This window comes from Macrobrachium rosenbergii, chromosome 7 (assembly GCF_040412425.1).
Source record: "Macrobrachium rosenbergii isolate ZJJX-2024 chromosome 7, ASM4041242v1, whole genome shotgun sequence".
NCBI classification, from domain to species: domain Eukaryota; kingdom Metazoa; phylum Arthropoda; class Malacostraca; order Decapoda; family Palaemonidae; genus Macrobrachium; species Macrobrachium rosenbergii.
Genome location: NC_089747.1, coordinates 35,207,543 through 35,235,528, shown reverse-complemented (window position 1 = coordinate 35,235,528; position 27,986 = coordinate 35,207,543). Strand labels below are relative to the sequence as shown.

Sequence of the window (27,986 nt, the reverse complement as noted above, 5' to 3'; positions counted from 1 at the left end):
CTGCAATTAAAATTAGAGGGAAAGTATTTTAATCAAAACTACTGGGCATGAAAGAACACATTACTGCTATTTTTACGCTGATAAACAATAAATATATAACATAGCTCGTATTATGATGGAATCAAGTGAAAATAGCGAACTGAATTTTGATTTTTGTTTACACAAAACAAACATATAAACGACCAATCGTCTATTAACAAAAAAATAGCTAAATTAATTTCACAGCAAGACATATTTAAGTTATATTTTGACTTGAAAACACTTTGTATAATGAAAAATAACCTTGTCCCATATAAATAAAGTATCTAGAGATTCATTTACGCTAACCAGAAGTAGCTAAAAAAGGCCTGAACTGAAACCCCACGGTGAAATAAACTTACCATGTGATGGATTTTCAAACCAAAACATTTAATCACTACAATCATATTTCATAATGCAAAAGCAATAAGAGAATACTTATAGTATTATTGGATATAGTAAAGTAAAGCATAACTTTTAAAAGATCCATTGAAAAGATGCATATTTGTTATATTGATGTTTGTATAATACCATATTAATATGTGAATATAGAGTACAGTACAGTATAATGAGGCTAGGCTACCGTATATTTATATGATATACTACAGTGAGAGGCTAAGCTAATTCTTGTTATTCAATTTCTCTTTGTACTGAATTATCATAAGTCAATCTCTATGAACCTCTTTATTAGCTGATATTAATAATTACTATACCTATATATATAGAGTATACTTTAATAGTTATAAAGGCAATATAAGAATAAAGTTAATATACAGTATTATTCTATACAGTGAATTAAGGCATAACATTTTAAAAGATCCATGGAAAGGATGCATATTCGTTATGTTGATGTAAAATAACATATGTGAATATAGAATACAGTAAAATGTTAAGAAAAATAGGCTACCCGTTTATGTACATGATAGGGAAGAATGACCTGAAGGCTAAGCTAATGCCCAGAGAACTATATAGTAGAGAGAGAAACTGCAGAAGTGTTTCTAATTCAACTTTTAGGGACAGGTTTTGGTTGCTAATTATGAATTGACCTTAACTTTTAGCGCTCGAGTGTAATTAACCCCTGAAGTCCATCCAAAATGGGTTTCCATGAATTTTGGTCTTTACAAGACATGTGTTCTTATGCTAGAAAATCTGTTTATCAAGGTTCATATCCCGTCCAAGTGCAATAACTTGTTGACTTATGGCAACAGTCCAGTACTAAACAACATAAGGACATTCCATTTTGGGCGATTCAAATTTACAGATAAACTGGCCAGTATCAGAACCCCTAAAAGTGTAGAAAAAACCAGAAAAAATGTAAAACCAGGCTGAGCTAATATATAGAATTACCGCTAATTCTTGTTTGTTATTCACTTTCTTGTATGGAATTATCATAAGTTTTTCTTTTTGAACCTCCAATTTATTGATATTAATAGGAATAACTATACATGTTATTTAGAAGTATACTGTTTTCAAATGGAGGCTACCATATTTGTATACATGGTACTTAATTATTTTAGGCTAAGAATTATATTCAAGAGTTTTTTCCAACAAACGTTTGATAAATGATAACCTTTCTAATGAAAGTTGGATAATACCAGTATAAGCATTTTTAGTTTGTTTTGTGTTTTTGAACTATCAAAACAAGCAGTTCTAAAGTGTTTTTTAAAGGGTTCTAAGTATGAATGGGTTCTAGCTATAAACAGTGGTGTAAATGCATCCCCTGCAAATATAGTGATTTTTACTGTAAATGGTAGAAATAAAAATTGTTCAGTATCATAATGGTAAATTTGCCACACTAGATATGTACAAATACTAATGTTAATAATTCATGGGATGCCATTTTATTTTCCCTCAAGGATAAGTGACGTTTTCTTTGTGTCGCTGGGTAAACTTCACAAAACACAGTTATAACAAAGGTATACAATTCAGTTTAAAAAGAAAACATCCAAATGAATCATGAAGAGGTTAAAGATAACAATTGAATCAGTTCAAAATAATGTACTGTACAGGTAAAGATGTACAGAGAAATAATAAATGGTAAAAATATCTGTGAGTGCTAACAACAAGAGAGATTATTAAAAATAAATATGCACAATAAAAATGTTGGACTGTAATTCAAATTTTCCATACCGATTTTACAATTAATTTTGGCACAAAAACTTATACAGTAAAATAGTTTAAAATTAAACAAACACTTCCTGCAGGGTAAACATATCTTTGAAAAGTGCAGTAACTTCTGAATGGGTATCACATCTTGTTGTACATTAACTGTACATGCTGTACCCATTTTTAATAAAACAGTTGCAACAAAACTTTTCTCCAAGGTTAACAAAGTAATTTTTACAGAACAACACTAATACAACTCTTATTTATGTCTCTTACATGTTTTAGGTCATTAGAGGATTCATTTTATCAAACTGAACAACCTCATCTTGAGGTCATGTTGGATCCTAGTGACAAGGACTTTGCAAATGGGCATAATACAGTAAGTATACTGCCTTTGCATCAATTTATGTACAAAAATATAAATAATTTTTTTCCATACCGATTTTACACTTAAGTTAGCATGAACTTGTAAATGTACTTAAATCATTAAACAAACACTTTTTGCCAGGGTATCATCTTTGAAAAGTGCAGTAACTTTGGAAATGGGTAGCACATCTTGTCAGGTTTACTGTATTATGCTGTAATTTTTAGTACTTTACCAAGTTTCTATCATATTCATTAATGTACAAAATTTAAAATTTTACATTTTTACGTATAGATTTTACATAAAAATTAAAGATAAAACTTATAAATTACTTTAAAATTTAAACATAAACACTTCTGCAGGGTTTCTTAAATCACCAATAAATAAAATGTGTCAAAAAAAATTGCATTGTAATTACAAGAATCCCAAATGAAAAGTTTGCATGTAATGATTTCGCTCAACAAAATTTGCTTAAGGTTGAGGTATTACTGCATGTGTTATTAATAAATTAGTCTTGTTAAACACTTTCTTTAAAACCACCTAGTGAGGATGGTTGAGTGGATTATGGAAAAAAAAACTGTTTTGGGCTAAAGGATGCAGCAAAGGCATGGTATTGTATATCCAGTGGTATAAATGGTGGAAGCTTAACACTAGTGACCATAGAAAGATTAGAACCTAATATATTCTTTTGGAGGAAAGACAATAAATTGAATGGTATTTTATGTACACATGTAGATGATTTTTGTTATGGAGGAACTGAAGGATTTTGGAAAAGAAAACAGTTGGGAAATTGAAAGGAAATTGCAATTACAAACAATGACAGTAAAAGCATTTTTAATGTATATAGGAGTAATGGTAGAGCAAAAGGAAAATAGAATCACTTAGTCAAAATGTTTTAAATATAAATCCTATCAAAACAAACTTAAAGCTAGAACATTTACAGTAATAGATTGTTTGCACAAAAGGAGTAAACAGAGTTTACCAGAAAATCAGTGGTAGGACAGTTGCAATTCAGAACAATATATGTACCATTGAGAAATATTATAAGATATTAGTGATACAGTAAAGTTTTTATAAAGGAATGAATCAAAACAGACAAAGCTGATTTAAAATAGTGAGAAAAGCTAAAAACATAATGGAAGAAGTGAGTTAGTTTCCAGAAGAAAAGATTGTATGGGAACCTATGCAGATGCCTCATATGGGAATACAGTGACCCCATAAGCGTTCTCAAACCCTTTTCGGACTCACGATTGCGGGTTTCTCTATGTTATATTAAAGCCATCATTAATTCTAAATTACCCCATTAAGGTATTTAACTGAGAAATAATTCTTTTAATCACTGTATTTTCATATAATTTCATGAATAAATATTACTTTTTGTGATAAAACTATTAAAAACTAGAAGAGTATAAGCATTTTTCAAGGGTTTTTCTTGGGTTTAAGCTATCAAAATGGGCAGTTCTAAGTGTTTTTAGGGGTTTTAAGCATTTATTTGCGGGGGCGGTTGTGGGATATTTATATTACACAATGGGGTTCACTGTATTGGTTTATGTGATATCCTTGACAGATGGTAAGGAAAACATATGGTGAAACCAGAAAATAATCAGTAGCAAATCAACCAGAAGCAGAACGTTGAGTGTTGGGATTCAGTCAAGATTGGTATATTTCAGACTTTTATGAAGAGATAGTAGGAGAGAAAAATTAAAGCATTCTTAAAACTGATAGTTAAAACACTAATGACTGCAGTTAAATACAAAACACATTAAGTAGTAAAGGTTAAAAAGTGATTTGTGTTAAATAACATAATATATTAGAATCTTTTTAAATTTAAATGAGATGGATAAACCACAAACATCACCCAGCTGATCTTGTTGACTAAAGCAAGTTTCAGGGGAAAATGCAACGCCAACTATCACATACTGAGGTAAACATTGGAGAATGGAGATTTGAATAAGAAGATTTTGGAGGGGAGGGAGGAGATGTGTGATATTTTTCAATTTTTTAAGTCTCATTATTAATGAATAGGAGTCAGGTAATTCAGTTCTAATACAACACTGTGCTTTATAAATTTACATAATCATTATTATTTTGTTACATTAAATGGGTTTGTGAAGAAATTGTCGGGTTATACATTTAAGAAATAAGATAAGGTATGCTGTTAATTTTTTTCTCTGTTTTAAAGACAGTCATCTTCAATATGTTTGGAGATGGGGCAATGGTGGTTGTTGTGATGTCATAAGCGTTCGATAGATGGGAGTTGGAAAAACAAATGGTGATGGGTACAAATGAGATGGATAATATTTTATCCAATCACTTTGAAATATTAATGCAAATTGAAAGCTGGAGGATGCTACTAAGGAAGTAACCAGTTGGTTCGTGATGGACCAGATTAAAGATAAAAAAAATGCCTTTGGAGAGAATACCACCCAAAATGGGAAACCAGCTATTATCAACTCCTCAATGGTTGGTTCAAAGATAAAGGAGATGAAAAAGGAACAAAAACCAGCTAAGAATATTAATTTATCATCATAAAGGAATCATCATAAAACCTCTCTCTCTCTCTCACAGATCTTCAAATCATCTCATCATCTGAATAAATGACCCCAAAAACCATACTCATAAAAGATAACAATGATTATATCAAAGAGAGAAGAGATTTTTTCCATCTCAGTAATTAGTACAAGAGCAAATGAAAAAGAAATATATATGATAATACATGTGGATGTAATTCGTTTCATTGAATTATGCAATAACAACAAAAACATGACAAAAGATGGTCTAACAAACATTACGGGTTAAATTTTATGAAATATAGAAAAAGAAACCACAGGTTTGTGTGTGTGTGTGTGTGTGTTGTGTGTGTGCATTGAGCACTTGTATGTTATAAAGAAAACAAATGAATGCCAGTAAATTATTAGGAAAATCCAAATTGATAATAAAAAATGAGTAAAACAGGACTTGCTATATCTTGTCTATTTTAAACGTCTTAAACAGTGGGCATAAATTGTCTACAGGCCATTACACCTGGAAGTCTGTCATTAAAAGAATATGAATCAATGATATTATGTTTCAACATGTCTCAATAGGTAAATATACCTTCTCATCAACATCACGAGAGGAAGAAGAAAATTCATCATCTGCTCATCACATAACTAAATGTATGTTATGACAAATACCTGTAAACTGTAACTGATCTGTAAAGAGAGAGTATTAGAATACAAAAAAACAATGATTATGTAATTTATAATTTATACAACCAACCTAATAAAAATTATGACAGTGACAAACCTTAAAGAAGACTTAATAATGCCAAGACAAGATACATTAATAGTCCTGTTTTAATGCTTACAAGCCAATGTGGGACTGTAATTGTCCACTTGAAACCACAATCTTTCCACATTGTCATGCTCCAAGTTTACACGGGGCCTTTCTGGACAGATTCTACCCTTCCCTCCCCTCCCCCCTTTCCTAACTACAACTTGGCAGGTTCAGCATTTTTTCTTGTTTCGATATTATACAGGTTGTAGAATTCAACACAGTGTTGTCTATATAATCATACCATGACTGCTTTGCATTATATGCAGCAAAATCATAAAAAAAAAAAAACACCCAAAACAAAATGCGGAAGAGTTCAAAAGGTGTTCGAGTGTGTTTCAATCCGTGATAGTTGGCGTTGCCCGCCGTCCAGAAAGACCCCGCTCATAAACTCGGAGCACAACCTAGGTGGGTCGAAGATTGTGGTTTCCGAGTGTACAGTATACTGTATAAAAAAACTGCCCTACTTCCAATGCGCCCATATTACCGATGGGAGACTGAACACTGTAGGCTAGGCTAGGTACTGTACTGGGTAGGCACAAAAATTGTTGCTAATAATAAAACATTGAAAAACATGCCTAATTATTATAGAAATTAATAAAACATTGAAAACAAGCCAAATTATATCTCTTACCACGAACTTACGAAAAAATTTTTTCATAATACGTTGGCAGTTGGCCTTTCAGCCATTTGCCATGAGTGAATGTAAACAAACCACAGCGCCGCTCTGGTGGCTTGTCATGGTAACACATGTTTACGTACAGTAGTATTATGATAAATTTCATACAGAGTCTCCCGGAATACTGTACGTATGTAGGCACGCATGTTCATCAACACGGCCTACCTGCCGGTGAATCATGCCGCACCTTGGAGAAAGTGCCATGTGGCTGATATGAGGTCAGAAGAAAACACAAAATCCTGAGACGATGTTGTCGGCGAATATTTCCAACGTTTTTATAGTCACCTCCTTGATATTGTACCAGTCTATGTACCAAAACAACACCGTTCATTTAGCTATGAACATATATTTCACAACCTTATGTTTTATACTTATATAATTGTATGTTTGCCTCTGTGAAGAAACACAGAGGCCTATGCTTAATCCCTTTTCCTTACCTGTCAGAGGTTGGAACTATGCTACGGCCCACAAGGGTTTTTGACTTGTGTGAATTTTAGATGAATAAATCAGTTGTAACCTGACCTAAGCTTTCGCTTACACCTCACTCTCACACGTATATTCCTCTCACAATAAGGTACACAATACTTTATCCGAAATCCTCGGGGCCAGGTGTGTTTTGGTTCTTTAAAATTTTCAGATTTCAGAACTGTGGTGTCAGGAGCATAATCAAACATCACTACTGCAGCAAAAACATATTATTTTTTCCTTTTTTAATATTTTTTCATTATAGTTATTCATTATAATTTATTATTATTCATACTGTATTAATATACTGTTAAATGACTGTGAGGTAATTAAGATCATCAATAATAAAATATTGGGACAATTTAGACCATAGGTTCACCAATACATTTTTTCAACAAAAACATTCTAAAAAATACAAAAATATACAAGATCAAAATAACTGTAATTCAACCTGTGAATTTTAATGATAAGTAAGATTATAAAATACATTTCATCCTATTGATCTTGAAGGGGTTGTTCTTTATTCTTACTAACGTCATCAGTTTGCAGTCGTAAATTTGAGGACTTTCTGGGAACAGGATTTGCAATTGATGACACATCACTATGACAGACTATTGTGGGACTTTTTATACCACTACATTAAATTAAAAATTATTGTTAGATTCTTGTTTTCATGTAGAAATAATTATATAAAGCAAATTACTGAGTAATTTTTGCACGCTTCAGTCAAATAATCACGATCAGGGCAACGTACAAATTTAGTGCCGTACACACAACTTATGATCGAAATGTCTATAAATACAACAGAAGTAGAGGGCTGTCATTGGCTAACAGCTCTCCAAGGCAACCAGCCAGCCAATCAGGTTTTGGCTGTACAGTATTCTGTCTGAGAATGAATGTTTTGCTCGTGTGAAGCCACCAATGATGTAAGTGCGTGTGTTTTAAAGACAGTACATAGTTTTTAACAGTAAAGGTGTATTACCTGTGCTACATATTTTTTAAAACATTATGAATACACACACAGTGTGTGCATATGTGCTAATACCTATTGGTTAAAGAGACTCAAATTAGCAGTATCTTTTCCTGGACTGAACGGTTCGTTTCCATTTTGAACTTGGTGGTCTGCACAAAAAAGTTCAACACACTGACGTCTAGGACTGGTCTCCAACCTCATGAAGCCTTGGGGACAACATGTAAATGCACCTACAGAGCTGTCTGCGAAGTCTCCACTGAACGTGTCATTTGCTAAGTCTCCGCTGAGCAAGTTTTCTATAGTGGCGTCCCATTTTCTTCGCCTGTACAATTGGTCACGCCTGACTTGCCAGGTCACATGAATTCAATCATTTAAACTATGTATATACAGTCATACCTCGAACTTACGCGAGGTTAGGTTCTGGAGCCCCTCGCGCAAGGTGAATTTTCGCGTAAGTTTGGCATGGTCTTTAAAAATGCTAATAAATGTTTATTTCCAGAGTTTAAGTACTAAATATGACCCTAATCATGCTCCCAAAGTATTAAGCTAACTTTTAAATGAACTATAGTTAGTATAATTTTATTTAAAATTTAGCTTATTACCCTTAAAAAAGGAATACAGTAAATGGTTGACATAAAAATTGAGTACTGCCCAGTTTCATAATAGCGCATTTACAGTAGGTGCGTACGTATACTAATGTTACCCTTAATTCGTGGGATGCCATTTTCTTTGTCAGAGTAAAAGCCGTTTTCTTTGTGTCACTAGGCAAAACGTCATGTCACAGTCGTAACAAAGTAGCCTACAATTCCATAAAATATCGAAAACATGTACATAATGTTCGTAGAAGGTAGTACAGTACAGGTAAAATTCAATCAATTTAAAATCATATACTGTACAGGTAATGACGTACAGAAAAATAAGTTGTAAAAGTATGTTTGAGCACTAACTACGAATGAAAGAAGAGAGAGAGAGAGAGAGAGAGAGAGAGAGAGAGAGAGAGAGAGAGAGAGAGAGTAGAGAGAATACTGTAATAAAGTAACTGTATTCAATTTTTGTATCGTATTCATGCGCAAATATATAAATACAAATTTTCCATTCTGATTTTACACCTAAAAACACGAAAACTTAAAAATTAAACTCACTTTCTACAGGGGTATCATCTTGAAAAATGTAGTAACTAAGGGTATCACATCTTGTAAAAGTACACCAACTGAACGTGCTGTAATTACATGCACATACAGATTGCACCAGCACTTTTCTCCGAGGTGAACAGAGTAATTTTCAAAGAATGACACTTATACAACTCTTAGTTACATCTCTGATATTACATTAACGAATTCATTTTATCAAATGAGCACGACTGAACAACCTCATCTCAAGGTCATGTAAAGTCCTTGTGACAAAGACTTTGCAAATGGACATAATACTTGTATGATATTTATGTACAAAAATATAAATATAAATTTTCTATATCGATTTTACAGTTAAAAGCATGAAAACTTATAAATGTACTTCAAACATTAAACAAGCATTTTCTGCAGGGGTATCATCTTTCAAAAGTGCAGTAACTTTGCAAATGGGTATCACATCTTGTAAAAGTACACTAACTGAAATGTGCTGAAATTACCTTTGCATTATATTTATGCACGTACAAAAAAAAATAATACATTTTCTATACAGATTTTACACATGAAAGCATGAAATGCATTTTTTTCATAGAGATTTTACACATAAAAGCATGAAATGCATTTTCATAGAGATTTTGCACATTAAAACATGAAATGCATTTTTCATACAGATTTTACACATAAAAGCATGAAATGCATTTTTCATACAGATTTTACACATAAAAGCATGAAATGCATTTTCATACAGATTTTACACATAAAAGCATGAAAACTTGTAAATTACTTCAAAAATTAAACACCCACTTCTGCAGGGTTTCTCGAGAATTTCGTGTGTCTGTGAAAAAATCGCGTATGCCCATTAGTTAGGTTCCAGTGAAAAGTTCATGTGTGTGTGAATTCGCGTGCACCTCGAACCGTGTAAGATCGAAGTATTACTGTATTAGTTCACCTGTTGTCAATTGTGTATCTTGTATTTCTTTGTTCACAGGCATCAAGATTATACAGTATCCATATTTGAATTCTGTCTGTTTTTATGTTGTAAAGTGTACTTGCTCGCTGTATATTATTGTTAATTATTATCGACCTCAGGTCACTCTCGATCTCATTGTCTGTCGCTATATAAACTGCCTGGATCTTGAATAAAGTAGCAGCTCTCTTTAACCTGCTCGTTTTTTGCATCTCTTACAGTGGTGATCCCTGGAGTAGTCCTGGAGCCATTAGCGGACCCATACGGCGACTCAGTCTTGGCTCCAGGAACTTACTCACGCCCTTAGCGGACTAACGACGGCGCTGTAACCAGCGTTTAGGCGTGCTGACTCTCGTTGGCAAAATCACCAGCGTCATTAACGGACGCACACGGCGCACTTCCGAGTGCGTTTTGACACGAGTACCCCACTCCAGTTAAGAGGGCAAAGAGCGAGCATGGACGCAGACATCCCCTCCCTCGTGCAATTAACTGCGAACCTCGCGGATTCGGAGGTCTACCTTCCTCCCATCTCACCTGCGCCCACCCCCGCACTCGAGGCTGTCACCCTCCTCCACACCCATGCCCACGCCCCACACACTCTCCGGCCTGGCAGCACAGTCACGAGCCGCCCTGTCCATAAAGCTGCTGCCGTTCACGCAGGGGAACCCAACGACGTGGCTGTATAGAGTCGAGAGCCAGTTCAGGATAGCGGACCTTACCGATGAAGTGCTGCAGGCTGACACAGTCCTTAACGCCCTGCCGGAGGAGATCTATTGGAAACTCGTCCAGCGGATGTCCACCGCACGCCGCCTCACATACCACCTCCTGAAGAAGGCCCTCCTCGAGACGTGCTCCCTAACAATCGCCGAGCGGGCCACCCGCGCCATCGACCTTGCCGTCAACCCGCGGCAGGATTTAAGCGCGTTGGAGTCATGGGGCATGATCGAAGACCTGCTCTCACTCGCAGACATTGACGGCAGCAAAAAGCAGCAGGAAGTAAGCCTGTCGCGGGAGATCTTCCTTCGCCAGCTCCTCCCAGATTCCTCAACCCTACACCATGCCCCTCGACGTCCTCATCCAAACGGCACAATACCTGATGGACTGCGTGAAGGCAACGAAGCGGTTAACAGCGCCCACACTACCAGTGAACTCCATCCAGCAGGAAGAAGGCGCGGAGCAGGAAGTCAACGTCGTCACCAGAAGGCACCCACTGCCCCACAACAAGTGGAGTTCCCCGGGCCTATGCCACTACCACAAGCGGTTTGGCAAAGATGCCCGGAACTGCCTGCCGCCCTGTTCATTCGCCCATTCAAAAAACGGGGGAGGCGGCAGCCAGCAGGAAAGACTGCCATGGCAGCCAAAAAACCCAGGGGCCAAGAATCATTAGGCCTCTACGTCCGTGACACTGTCTCCAGCAGGATGATGCTGGTCGACACGGGGGCCGTTAGATCGATCTTCCCAGCATCCAAGGAGGACCTCAAGTGTGAACCGGATCCGGCTGCCTCCCTGACGGCCGCCAACGGATCCCCCATCCTCTCCTACGGCACTAGGCCCCTGTCAATCTCCATCCTTGGCCGGAGTTATTCCTGGGACTTCATCGTCGTGGACGTAGGGACCCTGCTCCTGGGTGCTGACTTCCTTGCCCACTTCGGGCTAGCAGTCGACGTCGGGCGGAAGCGCCTCCTCGACACCAACTTCTGCAGGTCCCTCCCATTGGCAACGGGACCCAAGGCACTTACCATCTGCTCCACCGCCCCCCACCAGTATGCACAGCCGCTGACGGAGTTCCCGGATGTATTCAGGCCCTAGCTCCGCCAAGTCCCCGGGGCCCCAGCCAAACATGGCATATACCATCATATAAAAACGAACGGTCCCCCTACACATGCGAAGTTCCGGAGGCTTCCCCCACGGCGCCTTCAGGAGGCCAAAACTGCATTCGCTGAAATGGAGCGGATGGGAATCTGCAAGAAGGCCTCCAGTCCGTGGGCCTCCCCCCTCCACATGGTGCAGAAACCGGATGGCTCCTGGAGACCCTGCAGCGACTACAGGCATCTTAACATAGCAACGGAGCCCGACCACTACCCCCTGCCAAACATGCAGGATCTCACGGCCTCCTTTCACGGGGCCAAAATATTCACCAAATTAGATCTTTTAAAATCCTATTTTCAGGTACCGGTCGCACCAGAGGATATACCAAAGACCGCCACCATCACGCCTTTTGGGTCCTACGTGTTCGCCTTCTCCATCTTTGGCCTGAGGAATGCCGGGGCGACCTTCCAGCGGCTCATGGACAGCATCCTGGGGGACCTGAAGTTCTGCGTCTGCTACGTAGATGATATCCTCATATTTTCCAGGTCCCACACTGAGCACCAGAAACACATCCAGGCAGTCCTGCAGCACCTGCAGGAGAACGGCCTCGTCATGCATTTCAACAAGTGCACCTTCGGCGTCCAGAAAGCTGACTTCCTGGGCCACGAGATATCCCTGGCAGGTGTCCACCCGCTCACATCCAAGGTCGCAGCCGTCACCAGGTTCCCCAGCCCCACCTCCGTCAAGGCCGTCCAGGAGTTCCTCGGGATGGTGAACTACTACAGGCGGTTCATCCCCGGGATCGCGCACACCACGGCCCCCCTGACGAAAGTTCTGAAAGGCCAACCAAAGTCCTTGCTGTGGGGACCCAGCCAGCAGCAGGCCTTCTCCCTGATGAAGGTCGCCCTCGCCGAGGCAACTGCCTTGGCACACCAGGATCCCAGCGCCCCCCTCCAACTGACGACAGACGCCAGCAACGTTGCCTGTGGTGCTGTCCTGGAGCAGGTCATCAACAGCGTACCCCAGCCCATCGCCTTCTTCAGCAAGAAGTTCAACCCCGCAGAGGCCCGCTACAGCACCTTCAACAGGGAACTCTGCGCAGTGTACCGAGCAGTCCGGCACTTCAAGTTCCTCCTGGAGGGGACACCCTTCATATCTTCATGGACCACCAGCCGTTGGTTCACGCCTTCACTAAGCAGGGGGACACATGGTCTTCCAGGCAGCAGCGACACCTCTCGGCCATCGCCGAATTCACCTGCTCCGTTAGGTACCTCCCCGGCAAGAAAGACCCTGTGGCGGACGCCCTCTCCAGAGTCAAGCTGAACGCGGTGCAGCTCAGTGTAAATTACGAAGACCTCGCCAGGGAACAGGTCGCGGATCCAGAAACCCCAGCCTACCGCACTGCCGTCACATCCCTGAAGTGGAGGGACGTGCCCCTCACCCCGGAGGCCCAAGTCTCCTCTGCGACATCAGTACTGGCCAACCCCGCCCCTTAGTTCCAGCCTCCCGCCGCCGCCAGGTGTTCGACATCATTCACGGCCTCTCACATCCCTCTGATCAACGGCAAGTTGCTGTCAGGGAAGTTCGTCTGGCACGGTGTGCAGAAAGACGCCAGGGCCTGGGCGTAACAGTGCCTGCAGTGCCAAACCTGCAAGGTGGGACGTCACACACAGCCCGGGGTAGGCGAGTTCCCGCAGCCAGAGCGGCGCTTCGGCAACATTCATATCGACGTCATCGGGCCCCTTCCCCCATCAGGCGGGTGCAGATATCTCCTGACGGTGGTAGATCGCTCAACGAGGTGGCCTGAAGCCACACCAATGCAAGAAGCCACCGCCAGCGCTTGTGCCGAGGCCCTGCTCTCCAGCTGGGTCAGCCACTTCGGCATCCCGGACCACATCACAACCGAGTTATGGTCTGCCCTGGCTCGGCTGCTGGGGACAACGCATCACACCAGCACGGCTTACAACCCAGCGGCCAATGGCTTGGTCGAGCGGTTTCACAAGTCACTGAAGGCGTCTCTCATGGCCCGCTGCACCGCCGAGGACTGGAAATATCAGCTGCCGTGGGTCCTCCTCGGCTTGAGGACCGCCCCCAGGGCCGACAGCATCCCGTCCACAGCTGAGAAAACCTACAGCGAGTCCCTCGTGGTCCTGGGCGAACTTGTGACAGAAGATCACCACAACCCATCGCTGTAGAGGCTCCGCGACGTGGTCGGCAAGTTTGCCCCCTGCAAGCGGACATATACCGACAGGTCGCCACTTTCACACTGCCGGGACTGGTATCCACCACTCACGTTTTCGTCAGGGACGACGCCATCCGACCGCCAATGACAAAACCCTACAGGGGCCCCTTCCGTGTCCTGGAGTGGAACAACAAGGCGTTCCTGCTTGCACTTTCCGGGAGGAACGATTGGGTGTCGACAGACCGGATCAAGCCCGCCCTCCTGGAGGAGGACACACACGTCACCGCAGCACAACCCCTGCCCGGTCATCCTTCACCGCAACCAGGTCCCCGAAAGCAGCGGGCACGCGTGGACGCCCCCGAAAAAGCCCGCCCTCAACCGCAGTCAGGCAGCCTCACGCACAGGGTGCTCCCCCATTGTACTCACGCAGCCGCGGCACCCTTCAGCGCCCCAGCAGATACGCAGACTGATCAGACGCGTCCCACATCTTGGGGGGGAGTATTTGTAAAGGCACCTACAGAGCTGTCTGCGAAGTCTCCACTGAACGCGTCATTTGCTAAGTCTCCGCTGAGCAAGTTTTCTATGGTGGCATCCCATTTTCTTCACCTGTGCAATTGGTCATGCCTGACGTGCCAGGTCACACGAATTCAATCATTTAAACTATGTACATATTTGTTCACCTGCTGTCAATTGTGTATCTTGTATTTCTTCGTTCACAGGCATCAAGATTATATATATATATTTGAATTCTGTCTGTTTTTATGTTGTAAAGTGTACTCGCTCGCTGTATATTATTAATTATTATCGACCTCAGGTCACTCTCGATCTCATTGTCTGCCGCGGCATGGCGCCAGTCTGCCGCTATATAAACTGCCTGGATCTTGAATAAAGTAGCAATTCTCTTTTACCTGCTCGTTTTTTTGCACCTCTTACAAACAAACAGACAGTTGTAAAACCCCTCTGTGCTTACGTCTTCAACCAACTCCACAGCCCTAAGTAGCAATGATACTTCTTCCTTCAGGGCCAACAACCTCTCCAAGCCTTCCGAGTAGGCTGTTAAGCTGATGAGGAAGGATGTCAAAGGAAGTTTTTCCCTTAACGGGATGGCATAGCCCTCTTGTAGGACTTTTACTACCCAGGGTTTTGCATTCCTGGCTTCCCAATTGTCCCAAAACTGGAGAAGCCTGGCTCCTACAGGGACACGGAGGACTGGAATCTCACTTGCGAGAGGCCAGTTTGGAGGACGACTTCTTGGTTGGCCGAACTGATCACAGACTCGAGCACGGATGAAGCCGAAATTTGGTTCGTCTGCCTTGAAAAGGCTGCTGTTGCAACAGGGAAGCAGTTCTCATGCTGAACGGAACCGATGTGCTACAAGGTGGATCCTTGGCACGCCTTGTCGACTGCAACGAAAGATCCAGTGTCAACTTCTTCTGTAAGTCCGACATGATCTGTTCTATTGTAGCTCTTGGGAATAAAGCTGACCGATCTAAAAGTGCAAACAGAAAGGACGATCTTTGAGAGGGAGTAACAACTTTGGAAGTAAAGGTACACCATAGTTCCCTTTTCTTAAGAATCCCCATGAAGAATAAGGTAGCCAGCTCCTGGGAGCCTTCCCTAATGGCCTTATCCGTGCACAAGAGTACTCCCAGCCAGTCTGCAGCGAAGTCCTCTTGAAGTGTACTACAGTCTTCTATTTTCTTGGCCAGTCTAAGAAGCTGAATACTTCGAAGACTTTAAAAAACATCTTTCACAAAACGGTCTAACTCCGAAAACATGAACGTAATCTTAGCAGAGTTAGGAGCTGATCTCTGCATTGCGTCCACAAGTCTGGAGAAGTCCCCTTGGTAGGAGGCAGAAACCCCCAGCGAAGGCACTTCCCCAGTAGAGTAGGATAAGTACCTCCTTGGCGACAGACAGGAGGGAGATGCACTGAAAACCACTTTACCCAGCTCCCTCTTTCCTGTTAATCAACTATCAGTGCCCAATAATGCCTTCCTATAGGATGAGGAGAAGGCCACCTTCAGTAGTCTGGAGACCTCTACTAGCTGTCTCATCATGAAGGCCGAACCAGGTGATGACGGGGCACTTGGAGAGAAGACAGTAGGATAGCAGAAGAGGAAGTACTTCAAGAGGCCGAATACACTGATATAGGATGATCTTGATCAACGGCTTCTTCGTCAGCTTCCTCATTTGATCCTGTGCAGCAGCAGGTTGCTTTTGCAAAAGTCCAAGGATGTTATCCAACTGCCGTTGGATAGGTTCCAACAAAGGATCCGTGACGGCAGGAGTTGGCGCCAAATGTTTGGCTTCTGACGTCAAGTGTGCCGAAGGTGAGAATTCTGGCATATATTTTTCGGTACAGTGAACCCTCGTTTATCGCGGTAGATATGTTCCAGAACTGGCGCGATAGCTGAAAATCCATGAAGTAGGGACACCATATTTACAGTATTTATTTAACATGCATTCAGACTTTTAAAACCCTCCCTTTACATAGTACTGTTAACAAACCACCCTTTACAGTAATGTACAGATATCTACAATACGTACATACAGTACACAGGCACAAATGATAAGCAATAAAACAGTAAGTGAACATAAAAAAATAGAAAGATTGTTATGGTGCATACTGTACAATTGTACAGTATTTTACTCACCACGATAGAGTTGGAAGTTACAATAAAGCCCTCCTCGTATGTACTGTTAACAAACCACCCTTTAATGTACAGAACACTTAATGCATGTACAGTACCTAATCTAAAACAGGCACTAATATTAAAATGTTAGAATATTAAAGTATATAAAGAAATAAAGATTGTTACTGTACCCACCATGAAAGAAGTTTGAAAAACTTGAATGATGATGGCGATGAATTTGCTGCACAGTAGAAATGATGATGATGAAGCTGATGATGTCTTCTACTGTGCAGCCAATGATTGTATTTTATGTCTCTTCAGACTGAGGTGTCTTTTCCTGGGACACCTCTTCAACTTCTTCCTGGGACACTTCTTCAATTTCTTCCGAAGGCATAGTAGCAGGAGGAACTGGCTCTTTTTTTGAGGCTGGAAGAACATTGTGATCGGAAGTTGCTGCCGCTGCTTCTTTTCGATCGAAGAGCATCCTGTAGGAGTCATGTCTTCATCGATTTTGTTGCAGAACTGCAGAGAACGAACCATATCCTCGTCCCATTCTTGTGACAATTCTTTCAGCTCCTTCGCTAGGTTGCAGAGCTTGGCAAGCCCGTTCTAATGTTAAGCCTGTTTCTTCGACAACTTCTTGGGTCTCTTCCTGTGGTTCATTTTCTTCCTCACTGGCTGATTTTTGTCAGGTCTTGAGGTCTCGTCAGTTAGCGGCTGGGAATGGCAGTCCAACAACTCGTCAACGTCTTCCGTCGTCATGTCGCCAAACCCGTCACCTCCAATTATCGCAGCCAACTGCACAGATTTCCGTACTGCAGAGTGTTGAATCTCGGCAGGCATAAATCCCTCTTCGTCGTAAACAATCTCGGACGACAACTTCCTCCAGCTCGCGTTAACGGTAGCAGGTTTCATTTCTTGCAGTGCCTTCTGGATGTTCTGAAGGCACGTGGCAATTGTGTACTGCCGCCAGTACGCCTTCAAATTGAATGTTTCATCCTCATCTTCTTGGCGGCATCCACACACGCAACGAGGTCCGCCAAGGTATTCTTCGTGTAGAGGGCCTTGAAACGCCCTGATAACCCCTGGTCCATCGGTTGAATTAAGGATGTTGTGTTGGGTGGCAGGAACTCAACCTGAATGCCCTCATGCGAAAGATCAGTCGGCGTGTCCACCAGCGTTATCCAACAGGAGAAGGATCTTAAATGGCAAGCCCTTCTCTAAGAGATATTTACTGACTTGTGGGATAAAACACCGGTGGAACCAGTTGGAGGTCAGCATCTTTGTAATCCATGCTTTTGGATTATGCATCCAATACACGGGAAGGAGATTCTTATTTTTATTTTTCAAAAGCACGAGGGTTTTTCGACTTATAAATAAGCCCTGGCTTTAGCAAAAATCCACAGCATTGCCACACATCACGAGGGTAACACGATCTTTGAATGCTTTAAAGCCAGAGGCTTTGGCTTCTTCTTTGAACAGGAAAGTTCAGCGATGGCATTCTCTTCCCAAAACAAACCCGTCTTGTCCATATTAAAGACTTGTTCGGGCTTGTATCCACCTTCAGCTATAATATTCTTGAACGTCTCATTCGCGTAAGTTTCAGCAGCGACCGTGTCAGCGGAAGCAGCCTCGCCATGCAGGAAACGCTTTTTCAGGCGAGCGTTTCTGAAACTTGGCGAACCATCCTTTGCTGGCGGTAAAACGTCGTGTCTGAGGCTGGGAATCAGTGGATGTCCCTGCTTGAGGTTCATCTACATCATCTTCGTCGTCTTCCTCTTCTTCTTCAGCGTGGTCGCCATCATCTTGAGGTTCCTTTGCGCTTGAAATTCTCATACAACCTCAAAGCCTTGGTTCGGATGGTGTTCGTATCCAAGGCTATTTTCTTCTTCCGGCAGTCGGCAATCCAGATTGACAAAGCACCTTCCATACGGACGATCGTTTTATTACGAGCCGTAACAACTCGCTTTGCTGACTTGCTAAAGGTGATGGCAGCCGTCTTCCTAATCTTCGCCTCATCCTTCTTAATGTAGCGAATGGTGGATTCGTTCACTCCAAAATGGCGGGCCACGGCCGCGTAACTTCTCCCTTCCTTCAACATATCGAGAAGTGTCATCTTCTCAGCAATCGTCATCATTTTCCGTTGGCGTTTAGGCTCAGTACCAGCCTTAGCAGAAGCAGAATGTTTGGGAGCCATTGTAGGGGTTAAACAAAGTTCAAAAAAAAGTTCAACTTCAAACACACACTGTCACGCACAGCACTGGTAATGTAAACATATATATCTACCGAGAGAGCGGGAAACGAAGTGGCGGCGAGGAAGATGCTGCAGGTCAGAGACAAGGGAAGCTGCTGCGGGTCGGAGAAACGGTCAAAACACCAATCACAGGCGAGATTACAAAACTTGGGAGCTGATTCGTCATCTATCACAAATGGAACCAATCACAGCCCATCTTACATGCTAGTTTCAAATTCAAATATACTTTACGCTATTTTATGCTTTTTTTGTTGTAGTAGTATAGGTTTATTCGAGATGTGATTTTTGCAACAAACAATATTATTGGATGCAGTACAAAAGATTCATGGAAAAGATGCACATTCATTACATTTGTATTTTATAATTAGTATATATGTAGCCATCAGCAGCCTTACACCATTCAAATATGACAATGTCAGACTGCATCTGATTAGCGTTTCATGTTCAGTTTAATTTTACTAGTACTATAATGAATTATCGTATGATCACATTCTCTTTTGTTTAATTTCATTTTGTACTGAATTATATGTAATAATGCAATGAACCAACAGTACTAGCAGATATTAATAATTATCAATGGAATTAATGAAATATTTGGGTCTTCATATATCGCGACTATTTTTGAAATTTCCGGAAAATCCGCTATATATTTTCTCTTATAATATACATACGTAATGGAAAAAATCCGCGAAGTCATGAGTCCGCGATAGTCGAACCGCGAAGTAGCGAGGGGTTCACTGTAACTGGGCATACAGACACTGGGCGCTGCTTGGCAGTTGGGTGCTTGGACACTGAGTGCTTGTAACATGATCACTCAGACACTGGGCAATCCGACACCATATGCTTGGACATTGGGCATTCAGACCCTGTGCGCTCTTTAGTTGGGCTCTCTTTAGTTGGGCGTTCGGAAGTTGGGCGCTAGGACACTGGTGCTTTGACACAGAATGGTCGGACACTACGCATTCGGAAACCAGACACTCGGCCGCTGGACACTTGGACAACTTGGATGAGGAATGCCGCGTCAAAGACCGGCTCAACATCGTCAAAGTGTCATGCACAAGCCAACTGGGACTGGAAGTTAGGTGTTTGAACACTGGCCGTTTGAACACCAAACACTTTGACACTGCACATTTGGACAACGGGTGCTCGGACATCTTGGATGAGGAATGCCGTGTCAAAGACTGGCTCTCTGTCATCAAAATGTTATGCACAACCCGCTCGGGACTAACCCAAAAACTGCAGGAGGGAAGAGGAGTGTGCTCTTGTTCCCTGGGAATCTCATGTGGGAGCTGGGAAGCCAGCTCAGTGGAAGGAGCATGCCTTTTCAATGGCCTTGACACTTTTGGAAAACGTTTATGCCCCCTGTCCACACCATGTCCGAATCACTGAACAACAGAGCATGCACATCTGTACGAATGCCTTTCCAATGGCAATCCGCTGAGCCCTGGATTCAGTCACCAGCCTCGGTTGAGGGGGCAACTACCCGTGGACAAACCCCACCAACCTCCCTTGGACTTTCAGTTTGCTTCCTCCCAGGTTTGGGGGAGTCTAACATTGGCCTTCGTCTAGGAGCATCGGTGGGGCGAGAATAGGCACCTCCTCCACTTGCACTGCACTTGCACCAACACTAATTACACTTACCTGATCCATAAGGGCCTTGACCTGATTTGGGCTACGGTATTAACAAGCAGACCAAACTTTTGGTCAATTCTAGCTTCTAGGCTGGCGATGGCATTGGGTTTGGAAGAATGGGAGCCAGGTAACAGAGTTTGAGAAAAGTCACAGGGCTGGTGATTGGGGAGAACACAGGTAGAGGTGTAGAAGGCACAGGCTGAGAAGTAATATCCGATTTCGGAGTAGAAACCTAGCTAGCTAAACCTTTAGCCTTGGCTCTAGCAGCCGCCTTTCCCTGTCTGTCTCTTTGGAGTCCATCTAGATGTGCTTCCAGAACTTTCCATTTACCCTGATCCTAATTTTTTGCATTCGTCACACTTATGTTCAAAGGAGCAAATTTGCCCTCTACAATGGTAACACAAAGTGTGTGAGTCATACTTGAAGTAAGTCTAATATTACAGTCTTTGCTGCAATACCTAATACTAGACATGCTAGAATCTGACATACTAAGTCATAATAAGTCAAAAGTCTGAACAATAAGCTAGCTAAGCTAATAAATAGCATGCTGCCAACACGAATGAATGCTCCACCAAAGACGAAAGACCATCCGGCAAAGTTCATATCAGAGCTGCTCAACCAACCATGCACAGTTGTTGACCGGCAGAAACAAATTGGGCTCTTAAGCACTGCTGTACCTATTCTTCCCCAGTAGTGGGCAGGGTCTAGTTACCTACACTAAAACAATAGCATGTTACCATGAATTTCAAATCTAGAACTGCCTCAATTAAGTGAAACTAATAGCTATGTAGTTACTTGGTAAGTTACTTATATAAAATGGCAGATTATGTCCTGACTTAACTGTTTGCTCCTCAAACTACCTGCTCCCATTTTCTTCTATAACTAAGAAACTAAAGCATAAAGTCCTCCAACCAATCCCTACACTCCTCTATACAGTATTCAAGATCACACTCTAATTCCTGCAGCCAGCACAGTGTGTCAATTAATTCAAAATTTAACAACTTGCTTAACATCTGCAGAGCCCGATGTTCTTACTTTGCTTCCAGTGGAAAACATACTTAAAAACAAAGGCACAAATAAAATACAGTCCATGTAAACAGCTATCACCCAAACCAGAGAAATCCAGTACCAACAACCACTTACAGCTGCAGCATGAAGTCTGATGAGCTAAAACACTCCACACACCTGGTGGCACACACCTGGTGGTGAAAAAGTATACTAGACAGTACTTTGGGTCAGCCAAGCGATTTCTTTTATCTCAATGCCGATTCACCTGCTGGCATGAAGATATAGCTATTTATAACAGTAGGTAAGATTCATCCCAAATAATTGAAATTACTGTTAACTTTCCTGCTCACTTTGTTAAAAGTAAATAAAACATATTCAGGGTATACTGCCAAAAATAATTCTCTTAAAATTATAAACTTCATTAAGCTTGTAAAGGAAGTATAAAAGGCACTAAAGACGAAAAGTGGTAAAGCAATAGAACCAGATGGAATTCTTGCAGAAGTATGGAAGAGCCTAGGAGAAGAAGGAATAGACATGCTGTGGGATCTAGCAAAGAAAATATAAAATCAAGAAAAAATACCAAAAGAATGGAAAGAAAGCTTTATTGTGCCTATCTATAAAGAGAAGGGTGCAAATTACAGGGGAATAAAGCTAATGTCTCATACCAAGAAAATCTGGGATAGAATAATGGATCAAATGATTAAGGAAGAAACACCTACAGCTGTAAAACAGTTTGGTTTCGTGCCAGGAAGAGGAACGACAGATGCAGTGTTTGCCCTTTGACAGATGATGGAAAAACACCAGGAAAAGCAGAAAGAACTGCACATAGTATCCCATAGATCTGGAAAAGGTTTATGATAGAGTCCCACACCAAGTCATTTGGAGGTGTATGCAAGCAAAGAGAACACCAGAGAAGTATGAGAGGTTAGTCCAAGATATGCATGAAGGAGCAAAAACGCTGCTTAGAAGCAGTGTTGGGTTAACTGATTGGATACCAGTAAGAGTGGATCTTCTTTAAGTCTATATCTTTTCGACCTGATAATGGATGTGTTATCTCAAGGAATAAGAGATCAATACCCCCGGTGTATGCTGTTTGCTTATGACATTTTGATATGCAGCACCAAAAGATGGATAGTGGAGTCAAAACTAGAGCAATGGAAGAAGGTACTGGAAGCCAGAGGATTAAAGATCAGTAGAAAGAAGGCTGAATACTTAATGTTCAACGAAGATCAAGACTCCAAGATTAATTTAGAAGGGACAAGGTTGAACTGAGTAGAAAAATTTAGGTATCTTGGTTTAACAGTAGCTGGTGATGCAAATTTGGATGTAGAAATAATACACAGGGTGCAAGCTTGATGGAAAAATTAGAGAAAGATGCCAAGTGTCTTGTGTGACCACAGAATCAACAAAATAGTTAAAGGTAGAGTGTATAAGACAGTAGTGAGACCAACTCTGATTTATGGAGCTGAAACACAAGAGAAGAAATTGGATGTGTGGAGTGACAAAAATGGACAGGATCAAGCATAAAAGAATAAGAGGAACCACTAAAGTCATACAACTATCAAAGAAGGCCCAGAAAAGAAGATTGCAGTGGTATGGCCATGTGATGAGAAGGGATGAAACATATAGGGAGGAGAGGAAGACCGAAGCAAAGGTAGATGGATGTTGTTTAAGAAGATCTGAGAGAAACAACTGGCAGAGGACAATGTGCGGAGAAAAGCCATCAGAAACATTGACCCCACATAGAAGCTGGAAAAGATGCCGAGAAAGAAGCTTAAACTTGTAATAAAAAGGAAATGTATTTGCATACAGTCTTAAAGAATCAGCAGCAAGTTTCAGGCAAGAAACAGAGTCAAAAACACTGTGCTGTCCCATATTCCATGGTTCATTTTATGCTCAGAAATCCATGTTTGGTGGATACACCCCTAATATCCTTGTTTGAATCAAAATTTCTTCTGGGCTTTACATCCATGTTGGCAGTATTTTTCCAAAAGCTAGGAAAAGTGCAAGGGTTGAAGTGAAGTGGATGCAATAAGGAAATACCAAACACTCTGCTGCACATTCTACTCAAATGCTTCAAGTGAGTACTTCAGTTGGTGGTTCCTATACTGAACACCATAATTTTCCCTAAATACTAGTAGGTCATGCTTCTCCCCTTTTATGGCTGAGCCTTTTTCAAATAAGCTAAGCTCCAGGTGCTCAACATTTCAGAATCTTGACTAACCTTTGCTGATTTAAGTCTTGATTCTCATGAAACAATTTGTAGGTTTAGCTTTTCTGGGTAGCTTAGAGCAAAAAATTAATTGCTGGATCCCCAACTTAGTCATTACGCAAAACATTTAGAACACAATCATTTTCCTACCTGTAAGATTAAATTTCTCCATATAAGACTGTCGACTAATGCATCCTTGAATTTCAAAGTCATACACATCATCCCTGGAAAAAAATTTCAATATTCAATAGGGAAAAAATGACATATTTTTCATACACTCATCAATCATAAATAGCCCATATTGTGGTGATGATGTTCCCAGAAACAATTCCAGAAATTCCCACCAATTCCAAAATCTTCATCTACTGAAGAGATAGTAAATGATCAGTAAAAGTATGGGCAAGCACCTCTTGGGACCATGGGAATGAAGTAAGAACTTAGCTCTAGTTCATTCCATCACATGAAGAAGGATGTCAAGAATCATGGGGCTACGATGAGGGTACCTTGACATAATGTATGATTCATAAGTTCATAAGAAAAATGTAAATTTATATTAATAACAAAATTTATTACTTGCATACATACATACTGTCAGAGGCAGCTTCATCTTTGTGTCAGCAAGTGATGTCACCATTCAAAATAAAGATGATTCTTTGGGTGTCCCAGATGAATGTCCAGTTCACCTGTTCTCCACCTAGTGTTTTGAATGTTTTAGTTCTTGTCAGAGTTCCCTCTGACAACCCTCTAAGTTGTGGGAAGGTTGGGCAAAGCTGCACTTTACCAGTGGATAAGTATCCATACAATAAATCTTATTATGAAAATCCAGTATACAATATTTGGGATCAATCTTACCCACTGTTAAAGATAGCTGATTCCCATATGGAGAGAATCCACTCAGCCAAGCAAAACAAAAGTTTCCTTACATGAAACCTAACACATTCCTACCTGATCTGGAATCCCTCCTGAAAAGTAATACTGTACTGCCAGAATGTGTACTGTATCTCTGGCAGGGAGTAAGGCTCATGAAATGAAAAGGTAAGAGCAACCTTTTTGAGAATGTTGCCTCTGCAGAAGTGGTATGAATGACACCCCTGAGCCTTGGTCTAACAACCCAACAAATGACATTCAAAATTAGAAGAATACCTACTGATACAAAGGAACATTCCTATACAAATAATGTACACTCATGCTCCCTAAATACTCGTGGCTGGGCTTCAAAATTAAGGAAAGTGATTACAAGGCTGTTCTTTCATTTGGTTCAAGAAAAGACTGAACCTGCTATAACTAGCAGACTAAGGGCTTTACAATTTCCAAATAAAATTTCCATGTCTTTATACACTCTTAATTATGTCCTCCACTCTTTGTCTCAGAAAAACATAAAAAAATGAAAAAATCAGTGTTTCTGAGGTTTGAACAAATTATTTATATTTACATTACTGTATTTTAAATGGGAAAAATTGATTCAGGTCATGAACTTTTTGGGTCACGAACTGGGTCCTCGAATAAATTAAGTTCATGAACTGAGGCATAACTGTATTACAGTATTATGTTTTTATAATGTTTTATTATAGAAGTGATAAAATATGCAAATGATGTAGGAAATTATTCGAATATTAGATTATGTAACTTTTATTGGTAATTCACTTCAGTGTGATACCTCTCAGAGCATGGAGTACAGTAAAGGGATTTTGACAAAGGAAAAATCTATTTCTGGGGGAAGACCTGTGTCACCCGGTGAAATATCCTTTTAGCACATATTTCTAGGTATAAGTATTGCTAAATATACCAGAGAAAAAGCTAAAATCAATGCCAGGGTTACGACCCCAGATCGAACACCATTATATGGTGTCGGTATACACAAAGGGTGAGTGGTGCCACTGCCACAGGCCTCCGCCCTATAGAGCTCTCCAATCTCAAAACCCCGAAAAGTGAGCAGCCGTTACATACCTCACCCTCTTCACCCAGCCAACCACCACCTCAGCCGCCATCTTGTAAACATCCCAAGTTAGCAACCCCCAAGCTTGATATGCCACTCAGGGGGGGAAAGGAAATACAGGGATGGGTCACCGGGTGACACAGGTCTTCCCCCAGAAATAGATTTTTCCTTTGTCAAAATCCCTTTTCTGGGTTTTCCGACCTGTGTCAGCCAGTGAAATAACCTTTCAGCACTTATTTCTAGGTAAAGCTATTGCTAAACATACCAGAGAAAAGCTAAAAAGCTAAGCTGGAGTTACTACCCCCAGTGCGAGCTCCATGAAATGGAGTCTTGTATGAGAAAGGGTGAGATTGTCACAATCACAGGCCTCCGCCCTGTAAACATTCCCAATGTCAAAAGTCCCACCTAGTGAGGTGCCGTTACAAACCCCGCACCACTCGCGGACTGTAAACAAACCAGCGTCACCCACATTCCATTTTTAGCACGCGTCCGCTGTTGTTCAGCTTTTGTGTGTGCGCTCTTTTTGGCCCATTTTTTCTTGTACTATGGCATCCTCCAGGATTCTTCTTCACCTAAGTTGAGTACCATCTCTGTATTTTATTTTAGGTGGTTGAGGCTCCTTATTTCCCTCTAATTTAATAATTAGGGGGATTTATAACGCCCGTCTCATCCACCTTCTCCCGACCCCATGTGACCTTCAGTCTCGGTGCGGGAATTTTATGTCGGGGCTTCGTTCCCCTTCATTTTCTTACGTTTTGTGCCTTTTGCTTATCCTATATTCAATTGGGCAATTATTTATATTGTTTTGTTACCCTTCTCTGGGGAAGTTTTGGTCCTTGTCGTTTAGGCTACGAGTTTTCCCCTCGGGCCTATCCGCTCTTTATCAATTCTTATATGTGTTGTATTTTGGACCCTCACTTCCTCCAGTGTTTGGGTACATTATTTGAGATGGTACAGTTATGCTTATTAGGTTTATTTTAGGCCTAGCGCACGGATGTCTTTGATATTTACGGATTATGTCCTTTGTTTTTAATCTTGAAGGTCGGCCATTTTCCCTCCGCTCTTATCGCGTTGGGTTTGGTCCTCCCTTCTACATGTGTCTTTATGATTATTTGAATTATTGAATTATTTTATTTTGCCTAGGATAGGTTAACTTTTAGGCTAGTCTGGTAGATACCTTTCTCCCCTGGGCTTCCTCCTTCAGCCAGCTGGCTGTGTTAGGTTAGCCTAGGAGTTAGGCTATGGCGTTCTCTTCCCTTCCTCGGAAGGGAAGGTTTAGGTGTGTAGGAGGGCCTCATGGTTTGAGCTTCCCTTTGTGTGGTGTTATGGTTAGAGGTGTTGGGCCTGCTCTTCTCCCTCTCCCTGTTTGGCCTTTCCGTTTGGACTGTTGAGTCCTAGTAAGGTTAAGCTGGAATAGCGAGGGTATCTCGCGTAGCCTACCTTCGTCCGACCCACATTCGGGTTAACCTCCAACTTCATGTATATACCCCTCTCCTACCTCCTTGCTCCTCCCCCCCCTCCTCCTTGCTCTCTTCCCCCTTGGTTCGCTTTCATATACTATGTTAACTTACCAAGGCTCGAGAGCTTTACCCTGTTCCTTACGCTATAGCCTATATCCCCTTCCTCTGCATTGATTGGTTTGTACTCTCGGTACTGGGTTCCGACCTTACCCGGTCGAGATCTTGATTGGGGACCGGGGGTGCTCCCACACTCCTGTTCCCCATTCCTTTTACCTTTCTTTGCTCATTTGGCCTTTGAGGGTTCCCCATTCTCTCCTCTCTCATTATCGTTCGTACATGTTCGTCCGATCGAGAGGGAGAAAGGTGGATCTCATGGCGCCCGGGAGTGCTTACTCACCCCTGGTCGCTGCTACTGGTCCCCTCTCCTGGCCTGCCCCCTCCCTCCCCCTTCCCTAGCGTCAGTGCGTCGTTTTTCCCAACCCGAGTGTCGTTCTCCCAGACCGTCATCTCGGGGGGGAAATTTGTGTTCATGTTGCCAGTTAGAGTTTCCCACCTGACTGTCTTCTGTCGTTATTCACATGCCACTGACATTTACCTTCGTTCTATTCATTTAGAACACCTACGGTTCCCTAGTATCTACCCTCCGCCGACTAGCTAACTTTGTGTTTTTCCGCTAGGTAGTCGGGCGTTCTCGTCGCTTACCACTCCGGTGGGTACGGTGTTTGGTCGGTCGGTGCTCACCACACCTCCTCCGCCGTCACCGTATTAGAGTACAGGACTCCCCCGGCTCCAAGCGGAAATACCCACTCTTCTTTATAGTTGACCTTTCACTACCATGCAGAC

General features: G+C 41.8%; 1 protein-coding gene across 6 annotated transcripts in view; it reads right to left on the bottom strand.

Annotated features, from left to right (window-relative positions):
- LOC136840297 (prion-like-(Q/N-rich) domain-bearing protein 25) overlaps positions 1–27,986 on the bottom strand; it is a 560,985-nt gene that overhangs the window by 266,550 nt on the left and 266,449 nt on the right. For all 6 annotated transcript variants that reach the window (XM_067106987.1, XM_067106985.1, XM_067106990.1 and 3 more), the window contains exon 6: positions 23,898–23,971. In XM_067106987.1, the coding sequence (XP_066963088.1) occupies positions 23,898–23,971 (74 nt within the window). The remainder of the gene's footprint in view (positions 1–23,897; positions 23,972–27,986) is intronic.